At 39.2% G+C, this 24,490-nt stretch overlaps 1 protein-coding gene across 9 annotated transcripts in view; it reads left to right on the forward strand.

Annotated features, from left to right (window-relative positions):
• PLXNB2 (plexin B2) overlaps positions 1 to 24,490 on the forward strand; it is a 251,654-nt gene that overhangs the window by 207,159 nt on the left and 20,005 nt on the right. For all 9 annotated transcript variants that reach the window (XM_071423798.1, XM_071423794.1, XM_071423795.1 and 6 more), the window contains 11 exons: positions 11,013 to 11,149; positions 11,798 to 11,965; positions 12,960 to 13,068; positions 14,806 to 15,033; positions 15,522 to 15,698; positions 16,154 to 16,293; positions 17,321 to 17,421; positions 19,682 to 19,911; positions 20,910 to 21,091; positions 21,859 to 21,925; positions 22,042 to 22,188. In XM_071423798.1, coding sequence (XP_071279899.1) covers positions 11,013 to 11,149; positions 11,798 to 11,965; positions 12,960 to 13,068; positions 14,806 to 15,033; positions 15,522 to 15,698; positions 16,154 to 16,293; positions 17,321 to 17,421; positions 19,682 to 19,911; positions 20,910 to 21,091; positions 21,859 to 21,925; positions 22,042 to 22,188 — 1,686 coding nt within the window. The remainder of the gene's footprint in view (positions 1 to 11,012; positions 11,150 to 11,797; positions 11,966 to 12,959; positions 13,069 to 14,805; positions 15,034 to 15,521; positions 15,699 to 16,153; positions 16,294 to 17,320; positions 17,422 to 19,681; positions 19,912 to 20,909; positions 21,092 to 21,858; positions 21,926 to 22,041; positions 22,189 to 24,490) is intronic.

The raw sequence follows: 24,490 nt of genomic DNA on the forward strand, positions 1-24,490 counted from the left end.
ATGTGGACCCTATTTACAATATGGAAAGCATTGACAAATAATACAATTCACACCTGAAAATTGATGATATTGATTTCTAGTTTCATTTCCCTTAATTCCACAAGAAAATGAAGCCAACTTTGGACTGTAGGATTGAAGTCAGTATGGGGTGTCATACTGATGTGCACCTCTACAAGTGTGGCACAAATGCTTTGGCATGAGAACAGACAATCAGAGCAGACAGTTGCATCAGTTAATGTTGGCTTAAAAGCTGCCGTCTTGTTTCAGTGCTTTTTTCAGACTTCTTTCACAGATATGCAAAATCTATGCTTTGTGTAAAACCTCTTCTACTCAGTATATACAAAGGAAAGAAAATAATCTTCTTTCCAAGAACCCTTCTAAAATAAATTTTCTCTCATGTATTTCCCTGTTTCTTTGGCACATGGGATGGATACCCTTCTGCTGGTCACTATTATGGTTTTAACTGCGAGCTCTGACTACTTGAAGCAGAATAGTTTCATCTTTAGCAGTGACTGTTCTAAATGCAGTGTGTGGCATGACAGGGCAGAAGTGCACAAGGAGACACTGGAGATGCTCATCCTGATGTGTCTGTGTGTACCAGAGGTATCACCATATACCCCACTGCCTCAGCCTCATACATGTGATTAGTATCTGCCACCAAAAGCACTTATCAAGTAGATTGAGTATAAGAAAGAATTATATGATGAGAGTGGTGAGTCACTGAAAGAAGTTGCCCAGAAAAGCTGTATCTGCCCCATTATTGGAACTGTTCAAGCCAGGTTGGCTGGGACTTCAAGCAACCTGATCTAGGGAAAGGTGTCCCTGTGCATGGCAGGGGTGTGGGACTAGGTGGGCATTGAAGGTCCCTTCCATCCTGAACCATTCCATGATTCTAGAAGTAGTACTGTTTGGCTCTTGTTGAATACCCAGTCTGAACAGTGTGATTTATTTTTAAAGGTGGATTGATGAGAATCAATAGTCAGAACAACTTGGGTCTCAGACTCATGCTTCTTTCCTGTCTGCCAGCACAGAGCATTTCAGAACTGACAAATGTGCAAGACCTTCATGAAATGGGTCAAAAATCCAGTTAAAAGGGAAGCCATGGTTTCAATTTATAATTATTTCTGAACAAAAATGCCTTGGTCCAGAAGTGTCTGTGCTGTACAGTAAATACTCTATTTGCTGCACAACAGGAGAAGAAAGCTTTTTGTCTCCCTACCCATCACAATTTCTCTATCCAGCCTGAGTTCAGTTCAAGTACAGTCCCAATAAAATTAAATTCTGATAACCCAGTCATCCTCTGCTGACATTTCTATTGTTTCACTATAAGCAGGCTCAGGCAATAACCATTCTCCTGTTTAGTGAAATAGAAATGAACTCCTGCTAAATTTTAATATCCAGCTATGCAGTACATCTGGAGCACTGAGAGCTTGGCTGGTCTCTGAGCAGGTGGAGCAGTAACATGGCTAAAGGCCAGTCCTGCTTTTTCATTTGTTGTTAACTTTATCTGATTTGCTTGTTGCTATGGCAGTGAGAAGCAGTCTCAAAGGAAGGAGTTAAGCTTTTCCAATGTGTATGGCCCAGATTTGCTGATCCCATACAAGTGCTGATTCTTTTCTCAGAACACCTCTTCTTTAGACTCAAGGCACCAGGACAAGAGCTTGTGGATGGTTCTGGCACCTCCAGCATTTATTGGAACAATTTTGTGAGGTTTAGGCTGTGCAGGTTAGAATGACTTTTCAGAAAGCTCAAATAAATCTAAGATGGTGAAATTAGAGATATAATTTTGCAAAAGTGTAGTACATTTCTGAGGTGCTGAAGGTAGTTTAGGAACTGGCTTGGAAAAAATGACTTCTTGTAAACCAGGATGTCTATTTACCTAAATGAGATGAATAACCAAAAAGAGGAGGAAGGGAGGATAAATTAGAGCCTGACCTGAGAACAAACATGAACATTCACCATACTGGAAGTTTGAATGTGAAATGAACAGCACAGTTACCATTTAACAAGGTGCACTCTTCCACCTCAATCTACCCCCAAATGTGGCAGTTTCCTCTTACGTGCATCCATCCTCTGCTTTGCTTTGTGATGTTTGAAGAAATTGCCCTGGAAGCTCTCACCAGATCAGTGCCTCAAGGCTTTTTTGGAGGTTTCAGCTCACTCCTTGATTTTTCACCCTGAGTTGTTGCCCCAATTTTACATTCCTTTTACACTGTAGCTGGGGGCTTTGGGTGGATTTTTTTGTGGGGAAAATTACCTACTTGTTGCCATTATGATTGATGCTGATAAACCACACATCCACAGAAGTCTGGAACTGCTTCCAGAGGTTCTTATTTTATTCTTAAGTCTTGCCGTACATCTTCTTTGTGTGTCAGTCCGCATCGGGGACAGGAGAGCTCCTGGATAGCTGAGAGTTTTAGTGAAGTTGGCCCTTATTCATGTGGCTATTAGTCTTAACTCTCTATCCTCTGAGCCATGCATTTAAATACATGTCCCAGCATGCAGTACTCATGATTCTGCTCGAGAGCTGCCAGTAAACACTGGATGTATGATAGTGCAGACTTTCCAGTCATGCATGCTCCCATTTCTCCATCAAACCTGTCAGAAGAGCTCTGTGGTGTTTCAGAAAATCATGTGGTGTCTGCCTCATGATAAAAAGATGCTGCTTTCAGTCCAAAGAATAAGTTGTTTAACATACCAGCCCTTTGCTTAAGTGTCCCATCCACAGCAGCCAACACACATTGCACATTGCCAGGCAAATGCTCTGCCTGGGCACCTGGAGTACCTGGAAGTGTTTGGTCAGCTTACATGGTGTAAGGTTTGGACAAAGCAGCCCCAGAAAGGCAGGACTCAGCTCCTCATCTATCTGCTGTTGCAGGAACTGACTTGTGTTATGGTTGCTGTGATGAGGAGAGCTAGGGGGTCAGGTCAGCCACTGCGGTGAGCACCAGACTGCCAAGAATGCACAGTGGAAATTCTCTGCTTGAATATCCTGTGAGTGGGTGGCTTGTCTGAAAAAACAAGAAACAGGCTCCCTTGAGTCTGAGAAAGGAGGGAAGTTGAGGGGGAAAGAACAGATCCTAATGGCTTGAGTTCCCCACTCAGAGGTTTAATTTAGCTCCTGTGGTTACCTTTATAGTCCATGAAATGCCATTTTGACCTCCAAGAAGCTGGCTGGTGTCTACAGCACTTCACGGGCTATGCCTTTTATTTTTGTGTGCATAACATGCAAGAGTTGGCAGAATAATTTGGCTTTCAGTGTGAGGCAGACAATTTTGGTAAAAAATTACTTTTTCAAGAGCCAGAATTTACTGCAGCTGGAACCAGGATGAGGAGAGGGAAGGATTTGTGAAGGAAAGATGGCTGTGATAAAGGCTCAGCAACAACATGGCCTGTACATTTGTGAGAATCTTATCCACATCTGTGTGCACTGTCATGAGGTCTTGGAAACAGCATCCCTGTTCTCTGCTTGTGTGGAAGCACAGGAGCCCATTCTTACTTGTGAAGAAGTGCACTTGCATCAAAGGCAGACCCCCAAATGGAGGTCAGTGCCTGCAGGAGCCAACAGAAGGGAGCGTAGGTGGCTTTGCCATTTGCTGCCCATCATGTCCGTTTGAACACCTCCATCTGTTGCTGGCTTCCCCTTGTGCTGCAGCTGGCATCTCTCAGCATCACGGGGCCATGCTCTGACACCATCCTCTTTTCCCTTCCCAGTTGTGTCTCTGCTTGTGATCTGGCACAGTTGTGTTTTTTCCAGCATCCCCCTCCGAAGCACAGACTTCATGCCAAGGTTTCTGTGCATCTCTGCTAGGTTCCTCTCCTCTGCTGCTGTCCAACTGTTCTTGAATTTCTGGCCCCTCTTGTGATCCACCAGTAGCTTCCTTGGTGGTTTTTTGTTTCTGTCTTTGATTTTCTACATTAGTGAAGAATAAAGGGCAACCAGTTTTATCTCAGTAGTGCAGTTCATGGGCTAGAAACTGCTTACCACAGATGGATACCATAGTAGACAGTGTCCCTTATTTACAGAGTCATGTCCAGGAATTCTTCTGGGAAAGGAAACTTTGTATAGATGAGGTTGTGCTTGATGACAGACAAATGGAAAAGCAGAGAAATAGATAAAGAAGACATGCAGAACTTTGGTGATGCTCCATGGGTGTGCACTCCTCTTGTTCTTGGATGGTTTGTAAGGGACCAGAAGTGACTTGGCTGGACATGACAGTGCAAACCAGGAAAGCTGCAGAGCAAACAAAACAAGTGAAAAAGAACATGAATCTGTCTGGAAAATCCAATCTCAGATGCAAGATGGGTGAGCGAAAAAGAGGCTGGGGGAATGGTTCTCTTTTACACCTCTATATCTTTAAGTGCAAAGAAAATTGTGAAAAACCAGGAAACAAAAAAAGAAAAAAGAAAGAAAAAAGGAATAAACCCATTGCTAGCTAGGTAAAAGATGGGCTTTGATTTAACACCAGCAGACCACAGAGATCTAAAATGCTAGGAGCTCTCTTAGAGAATTTTCAGATTACAAATGGTATTTTTTTACTAAAATAGAAGTAAAAAATCTGAAGAAATAAGATATCACCTTCCTAACTCTGCAGAAAGACTAATTGCAACTCATAAAATATTAAAGATTTTAAAGTTCATTGTAGATTAAACAGGATAAAAAACAGAATAAAAAATGTAAGAGCTAAATGTGAATGCTCAGAGCATCTACAGTAGCTGTGTAAGAGCAGCAGCCATGTACACTGCTAATAAGCAAGTTCATGTCTAAATGTGATTATAAGTGGAACAGACATGGAGATAATTTACCCTCTAGCATACAGAAAGCATGAAACTACAATGAAAAATACACAGCATTTCTGTGAACAGATTTTTAAGTAAGGGGCAAAAGATAAAAACAAAGCAAGCAAAGAAGAGATTTCTGGCTGTGATGAAAAATACAGGACACTGAAAAATGGCCTGAACGTGAAGTCACAGATATACTTGGGCCAGCTGGAGCCTTTTTGTCAATATTTTTCTTTGGGTTTTTTTCCAGTACTACTGTGCTGATGAAGCAAGGATAAGACAGTGGCACACAGGAATCTAAATGCCACATTTGCATTGGTATTACAAAGAGGAAATATGAATTTGCTACTAAACATGCTCTCATTATTTGAACATTAGGTACCAAAAGCAATGTACAAGTGTTGTCTCACTGCTTGGAGCAGATAACCACTGCTTTTAGGTAAACCATAGCAACAGGATGGGTACTAACCACAGGGGTAAAAGAACAAGAGATAACCTATTTATAGCACTTTTATCCTTCCAATAAGGAAAATAGCCTTGTGGTTATCAAAGCATTGGGAAAACTACTTATCAGTTCAGTAATACTTACCCAGCAGTCTGATATAAGATGGAAAAGTTGGGTTGCAGGTGGACTTTGAGATCTTGAACTCAACATTATTACATCTAGGTATGGCCTAGGAAGATTTATGTGTGGAGTACTCAAATTTCCCATTCCAGGCTACATTCTCGTCAGACCTACAAGCAAGAAATCCTGTTTAGATCAAATAATTTTTTTGGGATAAATCATGCAGTAGGGAGCAAGTTACACCTGGTGATTGAAGATCACTCCCAGCTGAACTATTGTATTGAATTTTATTCTGGACAGCATAGCTGTGTATTTGCACAGGCTTTATCAAAACTGCAAATCCACTTTCTGCAAACACAAGGCATGATCATGAGAGCAAAAAGCAGTGGTGAGTCCTGGTGGCACAAAGTCCCTCTGCTGGGAAATGGCTTACCAGACTCTTCAAAAACCAGGCCACTGAACAGCTGACAGACATTGGAATAGGCTTTTTCAAACTAAACTATCAAAAAGCCCTCATAACAAGGTAGCCTGTTATTGCAGAATATATTTATGCTCAAGCATTAAACTACCTGGAAGACATGAACAATATTTTCCTGGTGACAAAAGAAGTATAGACCTGAAAAAACATTCCTCCATTTCAAGCAAAATAAGAGAAAAACTGAAATATGTTTGAATTATTTTCTACACTTAAAGGAATTATAAAACAAGGGTTAAATCATCATTTGCAGGGTTGTTTAAATTTTACTGTGTCCATGAGAAATGAAGTATTGCCAAGTCCTCACAAAGGCTGATGTTTTCCAGAAGAATTATTACAGGACTGCTACAAATTCCATATAGGACACATTATCAAATGTTCTGTTTAACATCATAATTGCACTGAGCACTGCAGTGTGATGTTACAGTGATGTTATGGAAAGTCTGAGTTCCCCTGGGTGTCTTCTGACAGAGCCAACAAAGATCTCAAGGTGCAGAGGGCTGAAAAAGAAAGGGAGGTATTTACCATGATAGCAGGTGTACTTCTGATTTGGAGACTGAAATGACAAAAGGGCAGAAAGAAGGAGAGAAGAAATCCTTGAGGGGATTTGGAAAAAAATAGCATCACTGATACTGCAGCACTTGAGGTTGGAGGCTTATCAGTCCCATTTGTAACAGTTGAACATTCAGGTTGAGTTCAGTTTAAAGGGCTCTTGGTAAAAGCAGCATTTTATTATCCCTCAAAGAAGGCTTGCACAGACAGATTTACTGTCTGCCCCTTGTCTTCCTCTGCAAGGAGAAGGAATCTCATGTAGGATTTTGGTAGCAACATAGAGCTGTGGGTCTTATCTTATGCAGCTTTGCCAGGCTGCATAAGATAAGACTTTGTAAGATGAGATTAGACCTGGCACCTTGCAAGGGCCCGTATGTGTCTGTCTGACTGCTGAACCATGGGAATGGGCTGCCTTCTCCTTAGGTAACACAGTTCTTGTTGAAGTCTTGGATCACCACTGATGGCACTTCTTCAAATTAACTTGGCATTCAGTAAAGTATCGTTCTCCTCCTGAATCTATCTACCTAATTGCATTTTTGAAAAATGCTTTCTGGTTGAGCATTTGCATGACCTTACTTTTTCCTTTATTGGTACTCCTAAGAAGACTGCCAGGTGGGCCAATGGAGCTTTGTTCTTTGAGACATCCATGAATATTTTAGAGAAGCAATAAAACTTATTCATAGCACATTGGTTTTGCAATAAAATGATTATTAAAATTGTTAAAATTCTTGATAATTTATTTCAGCTGCTTATTTTTTCTGGCAGGTCCTTAGGAGGAAGGGAAAGAGGGGAAATACGAAACAGAAAATAGCAAGTTAAAATTAATCAAATAATATTCCTTCCAAGTTTATAGTAACAAAGTGTTAGCAGTCATGCTGAAGAATTTCTCTGCATGCACACAAAGCATCGTTCAGCTTCTCCTTATTAGATCATCTTTATGAAGCATCCACGTTATTTGTTCTCTTGAGAGCTCCTGGTATTTGCAGAACTACTTTAAATGTGTTAAATATGAATATTTTGAATTAAGCACTTTTAAAATAGGCCTTTGAGGGACAGCTGCAAGATCAGCAATTAAAGACAAAATAAGGGTTAGCCATAACCATTCCACTTCCTCTTTGGCTGCCCTCTGTGTTAGTTCCCAGAGTGGTTCTTGGCCCCAGTTTTCCATTCAGCCTGAAGTGCAACTGAGATGTGTGTGCACAATGGATGCATGAGGGGTGGGTGGTGAGTTCTCCTGTCTGGTGTAGCTGAGTTTCAATTCCAAGAGGTGGAGTTGATGCCTTTCTAAGAAAACAGAAAAAAAACCAACCAGTTTCTGTGGAAAACAGAACAGATAGTTCTTTCATTTCCCCCTTAGAGCTATGTTTTTCAGAGATAACTTTGCTAGCTGGCTACTTCTACATCCCTATTCCTAGGGAGATAAATGCAGGCAACCACTAACAGGTCCTTCAAAGACAGTGATGCTGAGTGGTTCGACTTCAAGTTTGTGGCTCACTCTGCATTTACTGATTGTTGGCAACAAGAACAGCTGAGCCCTGCCAAAGGGACCCATCAGATAACCCAACAGAGCTCTAACTCCCACTTTTGCTAAGAGAAAGGAATACAGCTGTCCACTGAAGTTCCTAGCAAGCTTCCTTTCATTCGTTCTGCTGAGGTTACAGAGAATAGTGTGTGTGATGATTCAGAAACCCTTATTTTCTTTCTTTGTTTCCTTAGTCTATGTTTAAAGGCTTGCTTTTAGTGGTTTCTTGTTCATTTTCTTTTTAAGCCTGTCCTTGGAGCCTAACCTTCCAGTGGAGGTAGTATTTAGGGAAAAGGCTACAAATTTTAAAGAGATTTTTTCAGAGGTTCATAGAGTAAGAATTTGCCTATACTGCTTCTTTAGTAGTTCTTGAGGAAAACATTAATCTGAAAGCTATCCTAAGCATGCTATGCAAATAATAATTCCCATGGAAAACACAGAAGTCCAGCATGGTTAACAATTTATAGCAATTAGGATATAATTTGAACTTAATAAAAGGTATGGTTTTCTGTCCATGTGGTAAGGTTATGCTTAAAGTATTTGACCCATTTTTATAAACTGTGTATTTATTAACTGTGTATTTCATATACAGTTCTAATTGTAATCTTTTTAGCAACAGAATTCTGTTATAAAGAAGCACAAATGAGTTTTTCCTATAAGGTGCATATCTGGACTTATTCTAATTTAAACTTCAAATGTTATTTTTAAAATTGACCCCCTAAAACTTTTTGTTTACGCTGGTGTGTCTTGTTTCAATCTCGCTTCAATCAGCAAGCAATTAAATCCAAATATGAGGATGCACACACAGGGTTATATAGACCTAAATGAGCTTTTAAAATGCTTTTAAATTACTTTGAGTGACTTCCCTATATAAAAATCTTGTAACCTGAGTGATGTATTAAATTAAAGCTAAATCAAAGGGTAGTGCATGAGAGCAGTCATATGCTCACTCTTGAGGAGTGAAGGGTTTACAAACAGATTTCTCTCGGGGAAGAAAAGCAATTGACACCCAATTAGTTAAAGCATATTCCTAAAGCTCAATGACTCGAGAGCAAATTACGGTTGTCATTGTGGATTTGTGAAGTGTGCTGAACCATGATGCATTCCTTCAGAAGGAACTTGCCTAGACATGAAAGTATAAAAAAAGCAGAGCACATAAGAGTTCTCTGTGCTTCTCTAATATCTGAGCTTCATTAAAACAAATTTGTAAAGTAACCATGAAGTCAGCTGGATGCATTTTTATGTATTCCTGCTGCTTGTTAAAAACCTGTTGATGAGTCACCGAGCTTTGAACTGAAATACAGTATATCAGTCCCTTCCTCGCTGCAATTGGTGTGCCCTTGGCTTTGTGGCTGTAAGCTGTCACAGAGATGGTCTGTGCCTGAGCAAAGCTACGTGAGAGAAGGGGGTTTGCTGCATGACTAGGAAGAAGTGGGAGTGTTGCTCTCTGTCTCTGAGAAGGGCTTTTCCTCCTTCAAGTGGAAGATCAGTGCTGTGTGATAGTGATCAAGGAAACTCTCATCAGCAAGGGACGTTTTCAAACTTCATTCCTCTTTCTTTATTTGCATGTCCTGCATATGAAATACCCCCAAGCCTGGACTTTTATTATCAGTTAACCATTTTTGCAAGATTATGCAAGAGGAGGAGAACAGCTGTCATTTACAAATATACATGAGTCTGGGAAAAAAGCTTATTACTTTTTTTGACTCATTTAAGAAAAGCCTGTTTTAGTATGGTGGAGCAGTACCGCTGTACATCAGAAAAGGCATCACCTATTCACAGCCTCCCTTAAGGCCTTGATCTAGTATGCTTCAGCAAACACAGGATCAGGTTCCCTCATAGCAATGCCCCAGCCTAATTCACCAGCCACACGCTTAGACCTGGCATCCTGTATCTGTGTGCAACACCAGGGCAGCTGCCAGCCCAGGGCACGGTGCTGCCAGCCCAGAGCACAGTGCTGCCTGTCCAGGGCACGGTGCTGCCAGCCCAGGGTGCAGTGCTGCCTGTCCAGGGCACAGTGCTGCCTGCCCAGGACACAGTGCTGCCTGCCCAGGACACAGTGCTGCCTGCCCAGGGCACAGTGCTGCCTGCCCAGGGCACAGTGCTGCCTGCCCAGGACACAGTGGTGCCTGCAGGCACAGCAGCTGTGGCCCCATGGCACGAGGGCTGTGGCACGTCTGCAGGCATGGGGAGCCGTGGGGTCAGCAGGCAGTGGCACCCAGAGCCAGCTGGAGGCCACATCTCGTGGCCTGCTCGGCTTCCATCATCCTCTTGATTCAGCAGCTTCAGTGTGGTCCTGAATAAGGATGCTTTTCTCAACTGGAAGCAGGAACTACTTACTGACAAATTAAATCATGCTGCTCATGAAAAGCCCTTACTGTTAATTTACGGTGGAGCTCCCAGAATACAATCATTGAAACAAAGACCGAATTGAGAACAAAAGGAGGGAACTTGTTGAAAAATTTAAATATAAAACAAATTTTATAACAATTTGAAATGTGTCTGCTTGATTTAATTGGTTTTAAGGAACCCACTCCAAGGTTCTAGGTACATTAAGAGAATCTGAGCATTTTCTGATTTTCTTTCTTTGCAAGTTTATTGCCTAAGAATAGGTTAACAGTTTTACCACAGTTATTGAGAGCCTTTTGAGATAAAAGAGATCTTCATATTCTTTCTGTTTAGTGCAAGTTTTGAAAACCTTGTTCTTTGTCTCCTGTAGCTGACACAGAACATAGGAAAGGGTAAGGAAAGATGAAGGTAGACCTAGCCATAAAGAAGAGAGAAATCTTAAAATAAGTATGAAACCAGGAAATCCAACAGGAAGCTCTCACAAACTTAATGGCTGCCAACTCTACATTTTGTGATAGGGAATTGAAACTTGTATAAAGCCTCATAAAATACAATAAAGAAAAAAAGTGCATTCACATTATCTGTTACTTATTTCAACATGAATAGTAAAAGATTTTGTTTAATTTTAGAAGATTTGTCTGTCATTGCTCTAATTTTATTATTTTTCAGGTAGTGATATTAAACTTATATTACCTATTAAGCTAAATAATACTGGTATAAATTTTATTTTAATTTTCTCACTTAGTTTGACCATCTTCTCTTTGCAGGAACCTCATCCTTCTCAAATAAGGCCTGAAAGTGGTCCACAAGCAGGTGGAACCAGACTTACCATCTCTGGTATAAATCTGGCCACTGGTTCCAAGAAGGATGTTCAAGTTACAGTCGGTAGCCAGCCTTGCAATGTGTATGTAGCCCAAGTAACTAACTATACAGAGCTATGTCCTAAAAAATCACCAACCTTTTCTGCCCTTTATAAATTAAACAAGTCCTTTGTCTATATCTTTGTGACTCCTCCCATGCAATGGAGGTCTGCATGTAACACTCAGACAGAAACTCACTCAGAGGCTGCAGCGGAAGGAGCAGCTGTAAAAACACCTTAAGTGGGAGAATTTAGATGTCCAAAGATTTCTCCACTTTTGGCTTTCTCTGCTAGACTGGCTGCTTCAAACCCACCCATGCTTTCACTCAGCATGTCCTCAGTGGTTTTGTATAAAATACTAAATGTCTAGTCTCCCCCATGGTTTGTTCTTCTCCCTTCTTTTTCCTTTTATTAATTGTTGCCCTTGTCTTTTCTCAAAAAAAAAGGAAGGACACTAAGTGTGCTGACATTGCATTATTCCTGTGTTTGTACAATGTTCGTTGTTACATCCTATATCTCTTTTGTTAAAAAGCTTACATGATCTAATGGAAGTGTTAGCTCCTCTCATAACTACTGTACCCAGCAGAAATGGAGCCCTGGTATTTTTGTTCTGAAGTATACAGTAAAAGAATATAAAACTCCATAGTGTTAGTAACAGAAGATGTTTCCTCTTCTTTTTCTTCTTCAATCTAGTACTGAATTTGGAGACGAGATCATCTGCGTTACAGGACGTAACAACAAGGTTGAACCTGTTCCAGTCACAATGAACTATGGGAGCACGAGAATTACTGTCCCACAGCTGTTTACATACAGTGAGAATCCTACTGTCACCAAATTCCTGCCAGTCAACAGCTTCAGCAGGTAATGAAATGTTTGTCGTAACTTTCTTCACAACTGGCTTAAAATATGTGTAATAGGTAAGAAAAATATTAAATATAGAATTGTTTGGAATAAACTCCTATACTCTATCAATGCACACATTCAGGAACGTAGGGCTTGTGGTCTTAACTGCAACTGATGTTTGAAAGTATTCAGTTTACTTCCTAGTTTTTATCCCTTTACAAAGGTCAATGTAAAAATTGTAACATCATGACTTAACAAACAGAACATTAAAAATAAATTTGGCTCTGACTTCTCTTGGAGATATTAGTACCTGTCTTCTTGAATATTGAGTAATCACTTGTATAATATAGGATTTGGTTGTAATGTTTCCTTTTCATATTTGGTTGGGTGACTTTGGGACCTGGAATTTTTCTTTGGTAGATCAACAGTGATTTATCCCATGGAATTCAAATGACTTTTTTTTCTTCTATATCAACTAAAGCCTATTTTTATGTATTGCTTTGAGGTTTACTATCCCTCTAAATCCATGTCACTTCAATGACTTTAATTCCCACTGGCAAATTCTTTTTCTTATGTGAATGTATTATTTTTTAAACAATGTGCTGCAAATAAAAGGGAATACGGAAGCCAGGTCCCTACAGACCTGTGGAAAATATAATCTCAGCTTTGTCTCTATGTGCATATTGTAGGCAGAGTGATTTTAATAGTAACACTGGAGAAGTAAAGCACACAAAGATTGCCATCAATGTACAGCCAAAAATCCTGGCAAAGCAATTTGTACTTTTTTCAATCATGCTGTTTTAAATAGAGTTTTAAGTTGACATTGATCTTTTAAATACTTTCATCATCAATAGCTTTAACAGAAGTCCTTTTTGTAGGACATCTAATTGTCATATAGGCATCACACATAAGGGGTTTTTTTCAGTGGAAGCAGTAGCAGTGCAGGATGAAGCAGTGTACAGCTGTGGTAGTCTGCCAATGACTTGACTTCTTTTTTAAATCTGTCTTGCAGTGGAGGAAGAAATATTACAGTAACTGGAACCGGGTTTGAGCTCATCCAGTCTTTCTCATTGGTGATATATGCAGAGCGTCCAGAAGCAGGGGGAATGAATCAAAAAAAGGTAATTTTCTTTCTTTTCCCCCAAAGGCATAACATTGCATGTACAACATACAATCTGTTCAAAAACTGCATATAAACTTTCCCACTGGACTCCACTGGGCTTGAACTGAAATAAGGTTTGAACATATTTCTGAGTCTGTTCAGGGTGTTCCTGTGGAAAGTCTCGACTTTCCTACCATCTTGCCTTACATGCATTTGTACTTTGCAATATTCTGCTTTAAAATTCATTTCATTCGATATAGATAAGGATAAAAGATGTATTTCAGAATTTGGAAGTGTTTGTTTTTTCTTTATCTTTCTCCTTCTTCTCCCCATGCAGCCATTAGCAATTTGCCTGAAGCAGGATCTAAATCTAGACAATGCAGACTACTCAGCTTTGCACAATCAGTGTCTTTTCTTTCCTGACATCTCAATGAACCAAGTCTTCTTTTCTTTTTTTTTTTTTTTTTTTTTTTTTTTTTTTTTGCTTCATGCATATTCCACCTGCAACAGGTCACAAAAAGTTGTGGAAAATAGCATTAAAAAAACTCCTTCTTGCATCTTCTGTTAAGAGGAACAGATATTGCCAATAGTATCAATTTTCTCCTCTTCTAGTGAAGATCACAATTTATTTGATTTAGACCTAAAAGTGATCTTCCAGTAAGAACATTATAAGACTCTTGGTAAGGCTGGCTCTTCAGTGTAAGACTGTCTTATGATCCATAAAGAGTTTGTAATGAGCATGTTTTGAATCATATGCATGACTCAACTTTTAGAGGATGCCAAAGCCAACTGGATTGGGGTACATTAGAACCATATTCCTAAAGATTTTTAAGAGGAAAACTGACTACATTTTTTAGGCCATAAATTTCAAAAGGTGATTATCTTGATAATCTTGACTCCCAGGACAATCTAAAATTCTATTTAGCATTCTTTACAGTGTTTATCAACATTTCTTACACCTCCTTTTATGTATACTCAGCCTGTTAGCTTAAGTCAGCATTACCTATAGCACACATTCTTCATTAAGACTTTACAGACTACTCAGCTTTTCTAATCTTTTTGTTTGCTTTCACTTACATGGCAATATCAAAAATGTTGGGGAGAAGCTATCTAGTTGCATTGAGTTATGAAGTGAGAAACACGGGTGGTGATAGAATAAATATTGGGGGTTCCTATTAGTGTTGTTGCCTGTGGTCGATGTTACTGAATGACTGAATGTGTCAGGGTAAAAAAATTTGTTGAATTGGGGATGGAGAATGGGTGAACTGAGTTGTTACCTTGAGTGGTTAAGTAACAACTGTTGAATTTTATTCCAAAATTTCACTTAATGATTGTATTGAAATCTAGTGAGGTATTATATAGTGTAAGCAGAAAATAATTGACCCAAGCTACTCAAAGGTACAGAAGATGATCAGGATTAAGGGTGACATGTTAACTTCCTAATCTGAGAGGAATCTGATGGTATCAGTCCAGTGGTAAAGAGCCATACAAATTGGAGACAATGGAAACTGACCCATAGCCCAAGCTTCTTCTGCAGGCAATTGCTGGAATAAAGTGAATCAATGATTTATTACCATCAACAAATTTATTTCATTTTCTTTTTCAAAAATATTTTATATTGTGGTATTTCTGCTGTATGGAGAGGATATAAATTCAGTGGTTTTATTTCTATGGTCTAAAGTTATCAACAGTTATGTACAGAAAGGAATCGGACTCTAAAATGTGCATGTTCTTCTTCTTGTCTTGTTTCTTACAGTTTTATGGAAAGGTTGTTACAAGACTTAATGAAACCACGGTGGTTTTTTCTTCCCCACCAATACTGGAAGACCCAGAAAACTATAACATTACCACTGTTATTCTAATGGATCATTATAAATTGGTTGTAAAAAATGAGAGCCACTCCTTTGCCTATGTTGCAGACCCAACTTTTGAAAACTTCACAGATGGCATCAAAAAACAAGTCAACAAACTTATTAATGCAAAGGTAAACTTGTCAAAAGTTGGTGCTTGCTCATTTTGTCCTTGAAGGATGTATGGAATTTTTCTTTCGTTTCTCAAAGCCTTATTAGACATTTGGTGCCATACCTCAAATTCTTGGTAGAGTCCCTTACCTCTGCTAGATGATGAACATTGGCAGCCCCCCTTTTCTCCCCACAGCCCTTCTCAGAAAGAATTCCTATCTTTTTTAGCTGTACTTTGGGTTTGCCGAGGATGCCCCCTCCTGCTGAGTCTGGCATTTGCATTTGGAAACGCCCTCCCCAACAGACCTCCCAGGAACTGGAAGGGGCATCTGATCTCACACCAGGAAGGAAGGGAGGGGAATCACATAGTTCCCAATCACTCGGCTGTTCTGTAGGCTGCAGGGCAAATCATATCTGCTGCTGAAAGGGATCCAAATGGAAAGTTGCAATTCAGGATTTCTTGTCCCCCAAGACTTTGTGATGATAACTCAGCTTTTTATTTTCTGTCTAGGGCAGTAACCTGAACAAAGCCATGACAATTGATGAGGCCCAAGCTTTTGTGGGTGATGAGCCTTGCAATATAAAAACTCTGACTGAAACAGACTTATATTGTGAGCCACCAGAAGTACAGCCTCAGCCAAAGAAACGGCAGAAGAGAGATACCATCAATAATCTTCCCGAATTCATTGTACGTTACCTTTTCTGTGGAATTTAGTTTCATGTATCAATAACACTGTTACAGTGCCTCTTGGCTGAAATAATTTGTTCTCCACAGTTGTTGTAGTACTGTGAAGAAACTCTTTGCAGTTCTTTCTTCCTCCAGCTTCTGCCTACTGCATAAAAGATGTCACACGTAAAGAACAGTCTCAAGGCTGCCAAATACCTTCATTATATAGAAATGTAGAACTCCAGCCAGACAGACTTGGGATTTTTCTTCCTCAGCTGAGCAAAATTAAATTACTTCATGGAATAAAGTGCTAGTGACCCAAAGTCAGTTTAAAATATTCCAAAGTATTTCCTTTGTTTGGAGGTTTGAGCTAGAAATTCACTTGTGAAAATTACTAAGAATTTAGAGTGCAACTGAGAAGTGCACCACCTTACATTTGCACTTGTTGAGACAAATGTCTGTTTTTATCCAATTAGGTAAAATTTGGACTCCGGGAATGGATCCTTGGAAGGGTGGAATATGATAACCGTGTGACTGATATCCCACTGAATCTAATTTTGCCACTGGTACTTATTCCTATGATAGTAATCATCGGCATTTCTATCATCTGCTACAGGTAAGTTCTTCTAATTAGGTGCTTTTGTTTTCCTAAAGCTTTCAAGGTACTACCTGATTGTTTTCAGCTCAGTCTACAGAAACTATCTTCATCTTTTTTATGAGATGCAGAGTTTAGAAAAGAAGTTACAGCTGGAAATATGTATGAGCACCAATTTATTCCTCTCACGCATGCCAAATTCCTTGGTGTCAGTCAGCCCAGTCCCTCCTTTATATATAAACACAATTGGTCCCAGGCTTCCCAAGTAAACAACTGCAGACTGAGTTGCACACATACCCTTTTGAAATGGCAGCTAAAATTGCACTTGTGGAGGAGATAACTTATGGATAATTTATTCTGTATAAATACCCATGAACATTTATGCTGCCTCAGTCAGCACTGTAGGTTTGAGCTGGATAGTTTTTACTACGGGGTCGGTTTTGTTTTTCCAGCTAAATTACCCACGCACAAACTTCATTATTAGTGTCAGAATTCATGCTTCATAAAGGGCCAGAATATATGTCTGTTTTTGACTACTTAAACCAATTTTAAGGTTAGTAATGAGGGCCTCATACTGTCCCTCAGGAAGGGGTGGATTTCACTCTTATGGTACATATCAATACAGCTGAAGCATGTGCTGTACAGTTCTTGTGAGCCTCCATCAAACTTTCTGAGTTTGAAACCAGACACTGTCCTGGGTGGCTTAGAGCCAGTACAGGACATGTTGCAAGCAATCCTTGCTCAAACTGACTTCCTGTACTTGATATATGATTGAAAGCATTTGTAACTACTTCTTACTGGATTTCAAATTACTGGCCCAAGTCTGCTTTGAAGCAACCAGCCCATGATAGTGCCAAGTCACTTTACATGGAGTGAAGATTTTGGCCTCTGTTGCTGTTTTTCTCCTCCATTCTCTTTCTGCTGTATTTTAAAAAATCAAAGCCATGAAAATTTCTTCCATTCCTTGGGCTTCCCTCTCAGGGCTGTTGCAAATTATTTACTTTTGCATTTTGTAACCTTTTTTCATTCTTACCTCTGTTCCATAAAGACGCAAGAGCCAACAAGCAGAACGAGAGTATGAAAAAATTAAATCACAACTTGAAGGCCTGGAGGAGAGTGTCAGAGACCGGTGCAAGAAGGAGTTCACAGGTATTACAGATATTTTCACTGCTGTGGGTCCTCTTCAGCAATCAAGACATGCTGGAGGAATGGTGCTAGCTCACTAAAACTGTCTTCTGGGAAAAAATAATAAATACATCTTAGTAGTCTTCATTACTGGCATTGACATAGAGCAGGTATTTTGCTATTATGTATGAGAGAAGTAGATAAAATAAAATAGGTACCTGAGGTTATTAAAATAAATTGATTATTTTAGTCTAAAGGAAGAACAGAGTTAGAAATTTGGAGTAGAAACTAGCTGAGATTGGGGTTGCTTATAGTTATTAATATGATTGGTTATTAACACAAAGATAAGAATGCTTTATAGTGACTAACATGCACATAATATTTAGCACAATGACTGTGTGTACAATGTATGCACATTAAAAACTGTTTTCAGAGCTGCAAAATTTATTTGCAGCCATCAGCATACAAAGGGATAATTTGGTAAGCTCACAGGAAAAAAATAGCATTTTACCCTGTTCACCATGGGAAAATCTTAAGCTTGATTAGGGGAGCTAGCTAATTGTTCTGTGTAAATGTAGAGGCATCATCCCAGGGAAGGCAGCAGGATGTGTGAAGGCTCAGCATTTTACATGTTGGACTACTCATCACAAAGCTTAAATTAGGCATCTAAGTGCAAACTTTGCAAATATTGGCCTAAATGATTACCATGAAATGTCACCTCATTATCTGAATTATACTTGCTGTTGGGTCATGTTGAAATAATCTCTATTACAAAAGTACCCACGTGCTTTATTGCTAGAGAGAAAACACTATTTCATATTGACAGTGGCTAAAAAGCAAGATTGAATAAAACAGCAATTTCAGGTTCGAGTTTGACATTAATTTAAGAAGTTCTGAGTATCTCAAAGATTTCGGCCATGCTGGAAGCCTCCCTCAGTCATTTTTTTTCTGGTATTTCTGGGACAGGATGTTCTATACTTGTACAAGCTTGCTTTCTCTGGAAAACCAACTCCTTCCAGGTTCTGGACACAAACTAGAAGCAAATGTTTGAGTCAATCCCAAATGGGCTTCATTCCAAACTGTGAAACTTCATTTCAAATCCTCTCACAGTTCAAAAACATTTTGAACTGTGAGAGGATCTATCAAGGTTCTCCCTCTCTCTCTTCCCTCTCCCTGGGCACGTCATACCCATTTCTGAAAGGAGAAGGTACCTTTCCCTTGCTGGGACAAGAGTAGAGAGTTACACATTCCTACTACCTGTTGGGTTGGAAGTTTCTTCTCTGCTCCACGAAGCACAAGCATTGGGGGAGTAGAATGCACATCCAAGGAGTAATCCAGTTCCTAAACTACGTCCACCTTGACTTACAGTTAAATGAAACACTGAAGTCAAAGCACATTCTGGTTCCATACTGTGAAACTGTAATGTCAACAGCACAAAGTGCAAACTCTCTAAAATACAAAAGAACAAAGATAGCCAAGGAAGGGGACAGCAGGAAGAAAGTTCTAATACCACACAGAGGGAAACAAGGAGATTCTTTGTCCCTCATCTTTGATGAATGCTATAAAATAAGAGGCAAATGAATGAGTAAGAGCAATAAAACTCCTGAGACAATAGGTTGCCATATTAATTAACATGGTGTTCCAATCAATCAGCAATATTGGGTAATTGGAAAGCCTTCAGCTAGAGTAGCTGCTCCAAAGGATGATTCTCTAATTTTTGTCCCTTTTAAAAACTTCAGGCTTTTGAGTCCCACAGAAATATTTCCATTCATTTCAGTGAACCATTTAACCTTCTTCCTTTCTGCCATCCCCTTCCTTTTTAGTAAATTAGCTTGCTTTACACTTTCAACCTCTCTTTCCTGGATTGCTGTGTTTTTAAAATAACTATCTGTACTAACTGGACTCAGAGGGTATAGAATATGGATTGGGAAAAAAGAAAACTAAAACAAGACAAAAAATATTGAAATATCTTTTTCGTGTTCTGTACTATAAACCTACATTCATCTATATGAGCTCACTCAGATGCCATAAAGGTCTTTTTACAGATAGGCAACAACAAGGAAACCATCAGTGCTAAAGGCAGTTATCCTCATGTCACCAAAGGATAAGCTGTGGTTATAGTTAATAGGATGATTGTTAAAAATAGCAAGAGAAAATGTGAGATGAAATAAGTTTTTGCTGCTGAGTTGCCTTTTCACTATTACAAGGCACTCAAAGACCTTGTATTGCCTAAAAACCTGCAGAATTTTTAAACTGAGCCATTGAACTACGTTGCATATTGCAGATCTAATGATAGAGATGGAGGATCAGACAAATGATATCAACGAAGCTGGAATTCCAGTACTAGACTACAAAACGTACACCGACAGAGTCTTCTTCTTGCCCTCCAAAGATGGAGAGAAGGATGTGATGATTACAGGAAAGCTGGATATTCCTGAGGCCAGGCGCCAGACTGTGGAGCAGGCTTTGTACCAGTTCTCCAACCTCCTCAACAGCAAATCATTTCTCATTAACGTGAGTACTGAACTAGATGCACCTTGTCTCTTAGCTAGGCATACCTGTGTGTATGTGTGCAAGACAGAAGGTGTGCAAGGTTTGCAAGCACAACTGAACAAAAATTAATAAAAATAATGATTTTCATATGGTTCTGATTTCACTGTAACCACTGCAGATATGTGGCATCACAGCCAGAGGTTCATGTTGGATCTCACATTTCTGTGCCAGGTCATGCAATATGGAGTTAGTGAACATTGCAGTGGCTGTAAAAAGCAGGTATTTCCCAATCTGGCATAAAAACTGGTGTTACAAGTTTGGTTTAGCCTTTTAAGAAATGTGATCAGAGAGTGCTGATTCCATCCTGGCTCCTCACAGGAGTCACTTGTGGACAGCCATCTACCAGAATCTCTGCCCCAATGAAGGTAGAGGCTCCTCAAGTGGCCTATTCAACAAGACTGATGAGTGCTCACAGCTGCTCTGAAGAGACTTATAATTGCTCACTCTCAAAAACTGAAGCTCATTGTCAGACACCTAAATATAGATTTAGGCTTCTAGCTTTTTCTCTTTTTTTTTTTTTTTAATGAGAATCTACTGCTGAGCTAGTTAATGGTAGAATTAGAGTTCATGGCAGATGAGAGCACATTTACAGGTGTACTTACATTAGTGTCTTTGTAATTTGATGTGAAAGGACTGGGAATTTGGGGGAGAGGGGAGTTGATTTTCACTTTTAAAATTGTCACAGAACACTATTTTACATTTAATTAAAACATCCTTTTTAGATAAGCTTTTAGAGAAGTATATAAGCATTCCTTAGGTCGGTCTAGTACATTGTATATCTAAAATCAAAATTTAGGCAACATTTTTATATAAGTTCTTTCAAACTTCTGAAAACTTTTTGATTCAGCACTTAGGAGATTTAATATTAAAATAATATTGCTTGTCTTAGTGCAGACAAGTATTGAGGTTCTTCAGAAACCTGTAATCTGACTTCATTTTACATTTTCTTTCTTTTTCAGTTTATTCACACACTGGAAAACCAAAGGGAGTTCTCTGCTCGAGCTAAAGTGTATTTTGCATCTTTACTGACTGTTGCTTTACATGGAAAACTAGAATACTACACTGACATCATGAGGACGCTTTTCTTAGAACTGATGGAGCAGTATGTCGTGGCCAAAAACCCAAAGCTGATGCTAAGAAGGTTTGAATGATTGTCATATTTTCTGTATGTCTCTGGCTTTTTGTAAATGTGTTTCTTTTGCAGTGTGACTGTGGTAAAATGCCAGCTATCTGTAAAATCAGAAATAACTTGGCCCAAGCATATTGGCAAGACAAGCCCACCAGGAGCAGCTGTGGAAGGCACCAGCAGGATGCTGGACAGGACTGCTTATTCAAATACTGTGGTGTAGAAACACCTACCTTACCTTACTTTGAAATACCACACTGAACATTTAATTTACTTTTTAATCTAACTTTATTCCAAATGATCCAGCATTTATACCACACATCACCTCCATAATGAGCACACACAATCAGCTGCATTGTGCCTTCAGTGAGGGCTTGCTCTAGTGTTTTAACCCAGCTGTTACTCCCAATAAATTTCAATAGATCTTGCTCTGTGTATGTTGTAGTTTTGTAATCTGTAGGTTGTTTCCCAGTAACTGCACAACTGGGTTAAGTTTTTAGCTCTCACAGTGCAGACCCAATTTAAGATTTTGAATAAAGAATGTGTGCTTTTCAGCAGTGAGATGAAGGCACCCACTCAGGACTGATGAGCAATACAAAGAACTTATCATAAAGCAAATATATGCTTTCAAGACTCTATAGGGAAATCATTGCATTAGGAGACTGAATGCAGTTAAGCATGTAAAAATATTATATTTCAAGCAAGCAGTGTTTTTTGGTTTTTTTTTAAACCTTGTCATTAAGTGCCCTTGCTATATTCAGGGTTGGTTATTTTTTTTTCAGATCTGAAACAGTTGTTGAGAGAATGTTGTCTAACTGGATGTCTATTTGTTTATATCAGTACCTCAAGGTAAGAGTTGAAGTCTGTTGCCTGTGTTTGTTTTGTTTTTTTTAATCAGTAATAATTAACAAAGCTGCACTTGTGTATGTCTTTTGATTTTCTTTTATTTCCTTTTCTTTACATAGGACAATGCTGGGGAGCCTCTTTATAAATTGTTCAAGGCTATCAAACACCAGGTAGAAAAAGGCCCAGTGGATGCTGTGCTGAAGAAAGCAAAGTATACACTGAATGACACAGGCTTACTAGGAGATGATGTAGAGTACACACAGTTGGTAAGCAAAGCATGATTAATAGATTTTAAAATCATTTTTTATTTTAAAATTAATTCCTATAGTGTTAAGTCTGTACAGAGTTTTCTAGACTACTGTGAACTGCATAAAAACTCTGGTCATGGGCAGGATTGTCGGTAGCTTGACCAAAACAAGTCTCCAAGCAGGAAAACAAAATTACAAAGTATCTTCTAAAGTAAAATTCAAATCCTGCCACTGCAGAATCCATTTCATTAAATCCCTTTCATAATTCTCAGTCAATGTGAAAAGTGGTCAGGATGTTTGGCTCCTCCCCTTTTCCCATCTAAATTCATTGGCAATTGATTTTTGCAGAGTTCTTGCACTGCCATTATGCCTGAACTTCAGGTTTTCTCCCTTGTGATTGCTGCTGATCAGCATACTGAACAGCATTTTAGAGATCATTTTATTAGTATACCAGATTGTGCTCCTCTGCAGTCCTGTGAGATGGCTCCACAATCTCCAGAACACTTTATGAACCTCTTTCTACATTTTTTTCTGTGTGAGTCAAGATCTCCTGAACATGGGCAGCCCAACTGGCATTGAAAGTAGTTTATTTCCTCTCTGGGAAATAATTCCCTACAGTGCCTCTACAGCCAGTTCTGGAGACCTGTGTTAGTTGCTTCAAGTGGGAAGAAATGGATATTCCTGGCAAGGGAGCTCCCCTCTGAACTCAACCTCCCCCTCTATCTGATCACCAGTGCCATGGTCTAGTTCTTTTCTATTATGAATTCTACTTTAACTGGATTCTGTTCACTGTCAGAAATTTCAACCACTTTTCAAACATACTCCAGAACACAGATTAACTGTCCTTTTGGAAAAACTCAAGCAGCCCACTCCTTAGCTCTTCAGGGAGTGTAAAATCTAGTGTTACTCTTTCTGACAGTCTTGCTGGTTTTCTTCAGGGTACAGTGTAGTTAATATCAAAGATGCACAGGCTGTCCTTCAGAGACCAATTTATGATTTTTTTTCCCTTTCTAACTTCTTTTTTATTGACATGTTAGGAGTCATGTGTAGTTGTCTTCAACTGAGAAAGATGCAGTAACATATATGCAGCATAGAAAAGAAATTTAATAAAAAGCTTTATTAAGTCCTTGGTTGGGGGGAAAAAAATCACCATTTTATGTATTCTGAAAGGATTCTGATGGGAGGGCTGATAGGAGAAGAGTTCTGTAGGACTTGGAGTCATGGAGTCACCAGACTGTGACCTTAGAGAGTAGCTTGATGAAGAATGTGTTGAGCAAGACGAAATTTAAAGTTGAACTGATTAGTTTGATTAGTTGAACTAATTGTTCAACTAATGGGGATTAGTTCAACTAGTTGGGGATTAGTTTAGGTACCATCTTTATAAGTGCCACCCACAGAAAACACACTGACTGGCAATGCTGGCTATAATTTCTGTTATATATGGAAAACAAAATTTATTTGCACTGTACATCATGTAAGTCTTAATGGCAATAATTCTTTATTTAGTCTGTTTCTTTTCATTTAAAAAAAGAACCTGCAATTAAGCTATATGACTCAGTGTGAATCAGAAAATTCACGAATGCAATCAGATATGGGCACAACACACTTATTAGCTAGATTTAAACATTATAATATTGTACAATAGCAGTATTCGGTCCACACTCTACAGATTTCCCATCAAACAAATACTTTTTGTATGTGCATGAGTGGAAGTTGATGAGATGTATGTATATGTGTATATACATATGATAAAAGATTATGGAGGGGGTACTATTACCATTAGTTTTTGGGATCTTTGGCATGATGATGATGATGATGCTGTGGTAACCAAACAGTTAGGGAGCATTTGTGCACCAGTGTAGGTTAAAGCATGAGTTAATTCCTTCACTTCTTCCTGAAAGTGAGACAAGGTGGGTAAGTACAGCACAGAGCAGTTGTCTGCTCTCTAATTGTTCTTATTTAAAAGATGAATCTGTTTTGCATCACTGGTTACACTGACATGCTGCATACTGAACCAGCAGCAAAATCATGTCTAATTACCATAAAGCTAATAGGAAAAGGAAGGTGAAATCTCATGATTAGTTTGAGCATTCTGTCAAGGGACAGTGCAATCATGTTTAATTTGACTGCCGTATGGCATAGCTTTTCTTCACTTTTTCAAAATACCAGCCATGCAAGTTTATTTCTGAGGTCTGATGTGATAAATTCAGGCATTGTGGTTGGCAGGACTGTATGTGTCTGAGAGCTGCAGTGCTTCACATGTGCCTGGCCTCCTAAGTTACCTGACTGGAAAAAGATCCACAAGGGCTCTAAGCTGTAC

This window comes from Agelaius tricolor, unplaced genomic scaffold (genome assembly GCF_023055355.1).
Source record: "Agelaius tricolor isolate 1412-34295 unplaced genomic scaffold, bAgeTri1.0.p SCAF_3, whole genome shotgun sequence".
NCBI classification, from domain to species: Eukaryota; Metazoa; Chordata; class Aves; order Passeriformes; family Icteridae; genus Agelaius; species Agelaius tricolor.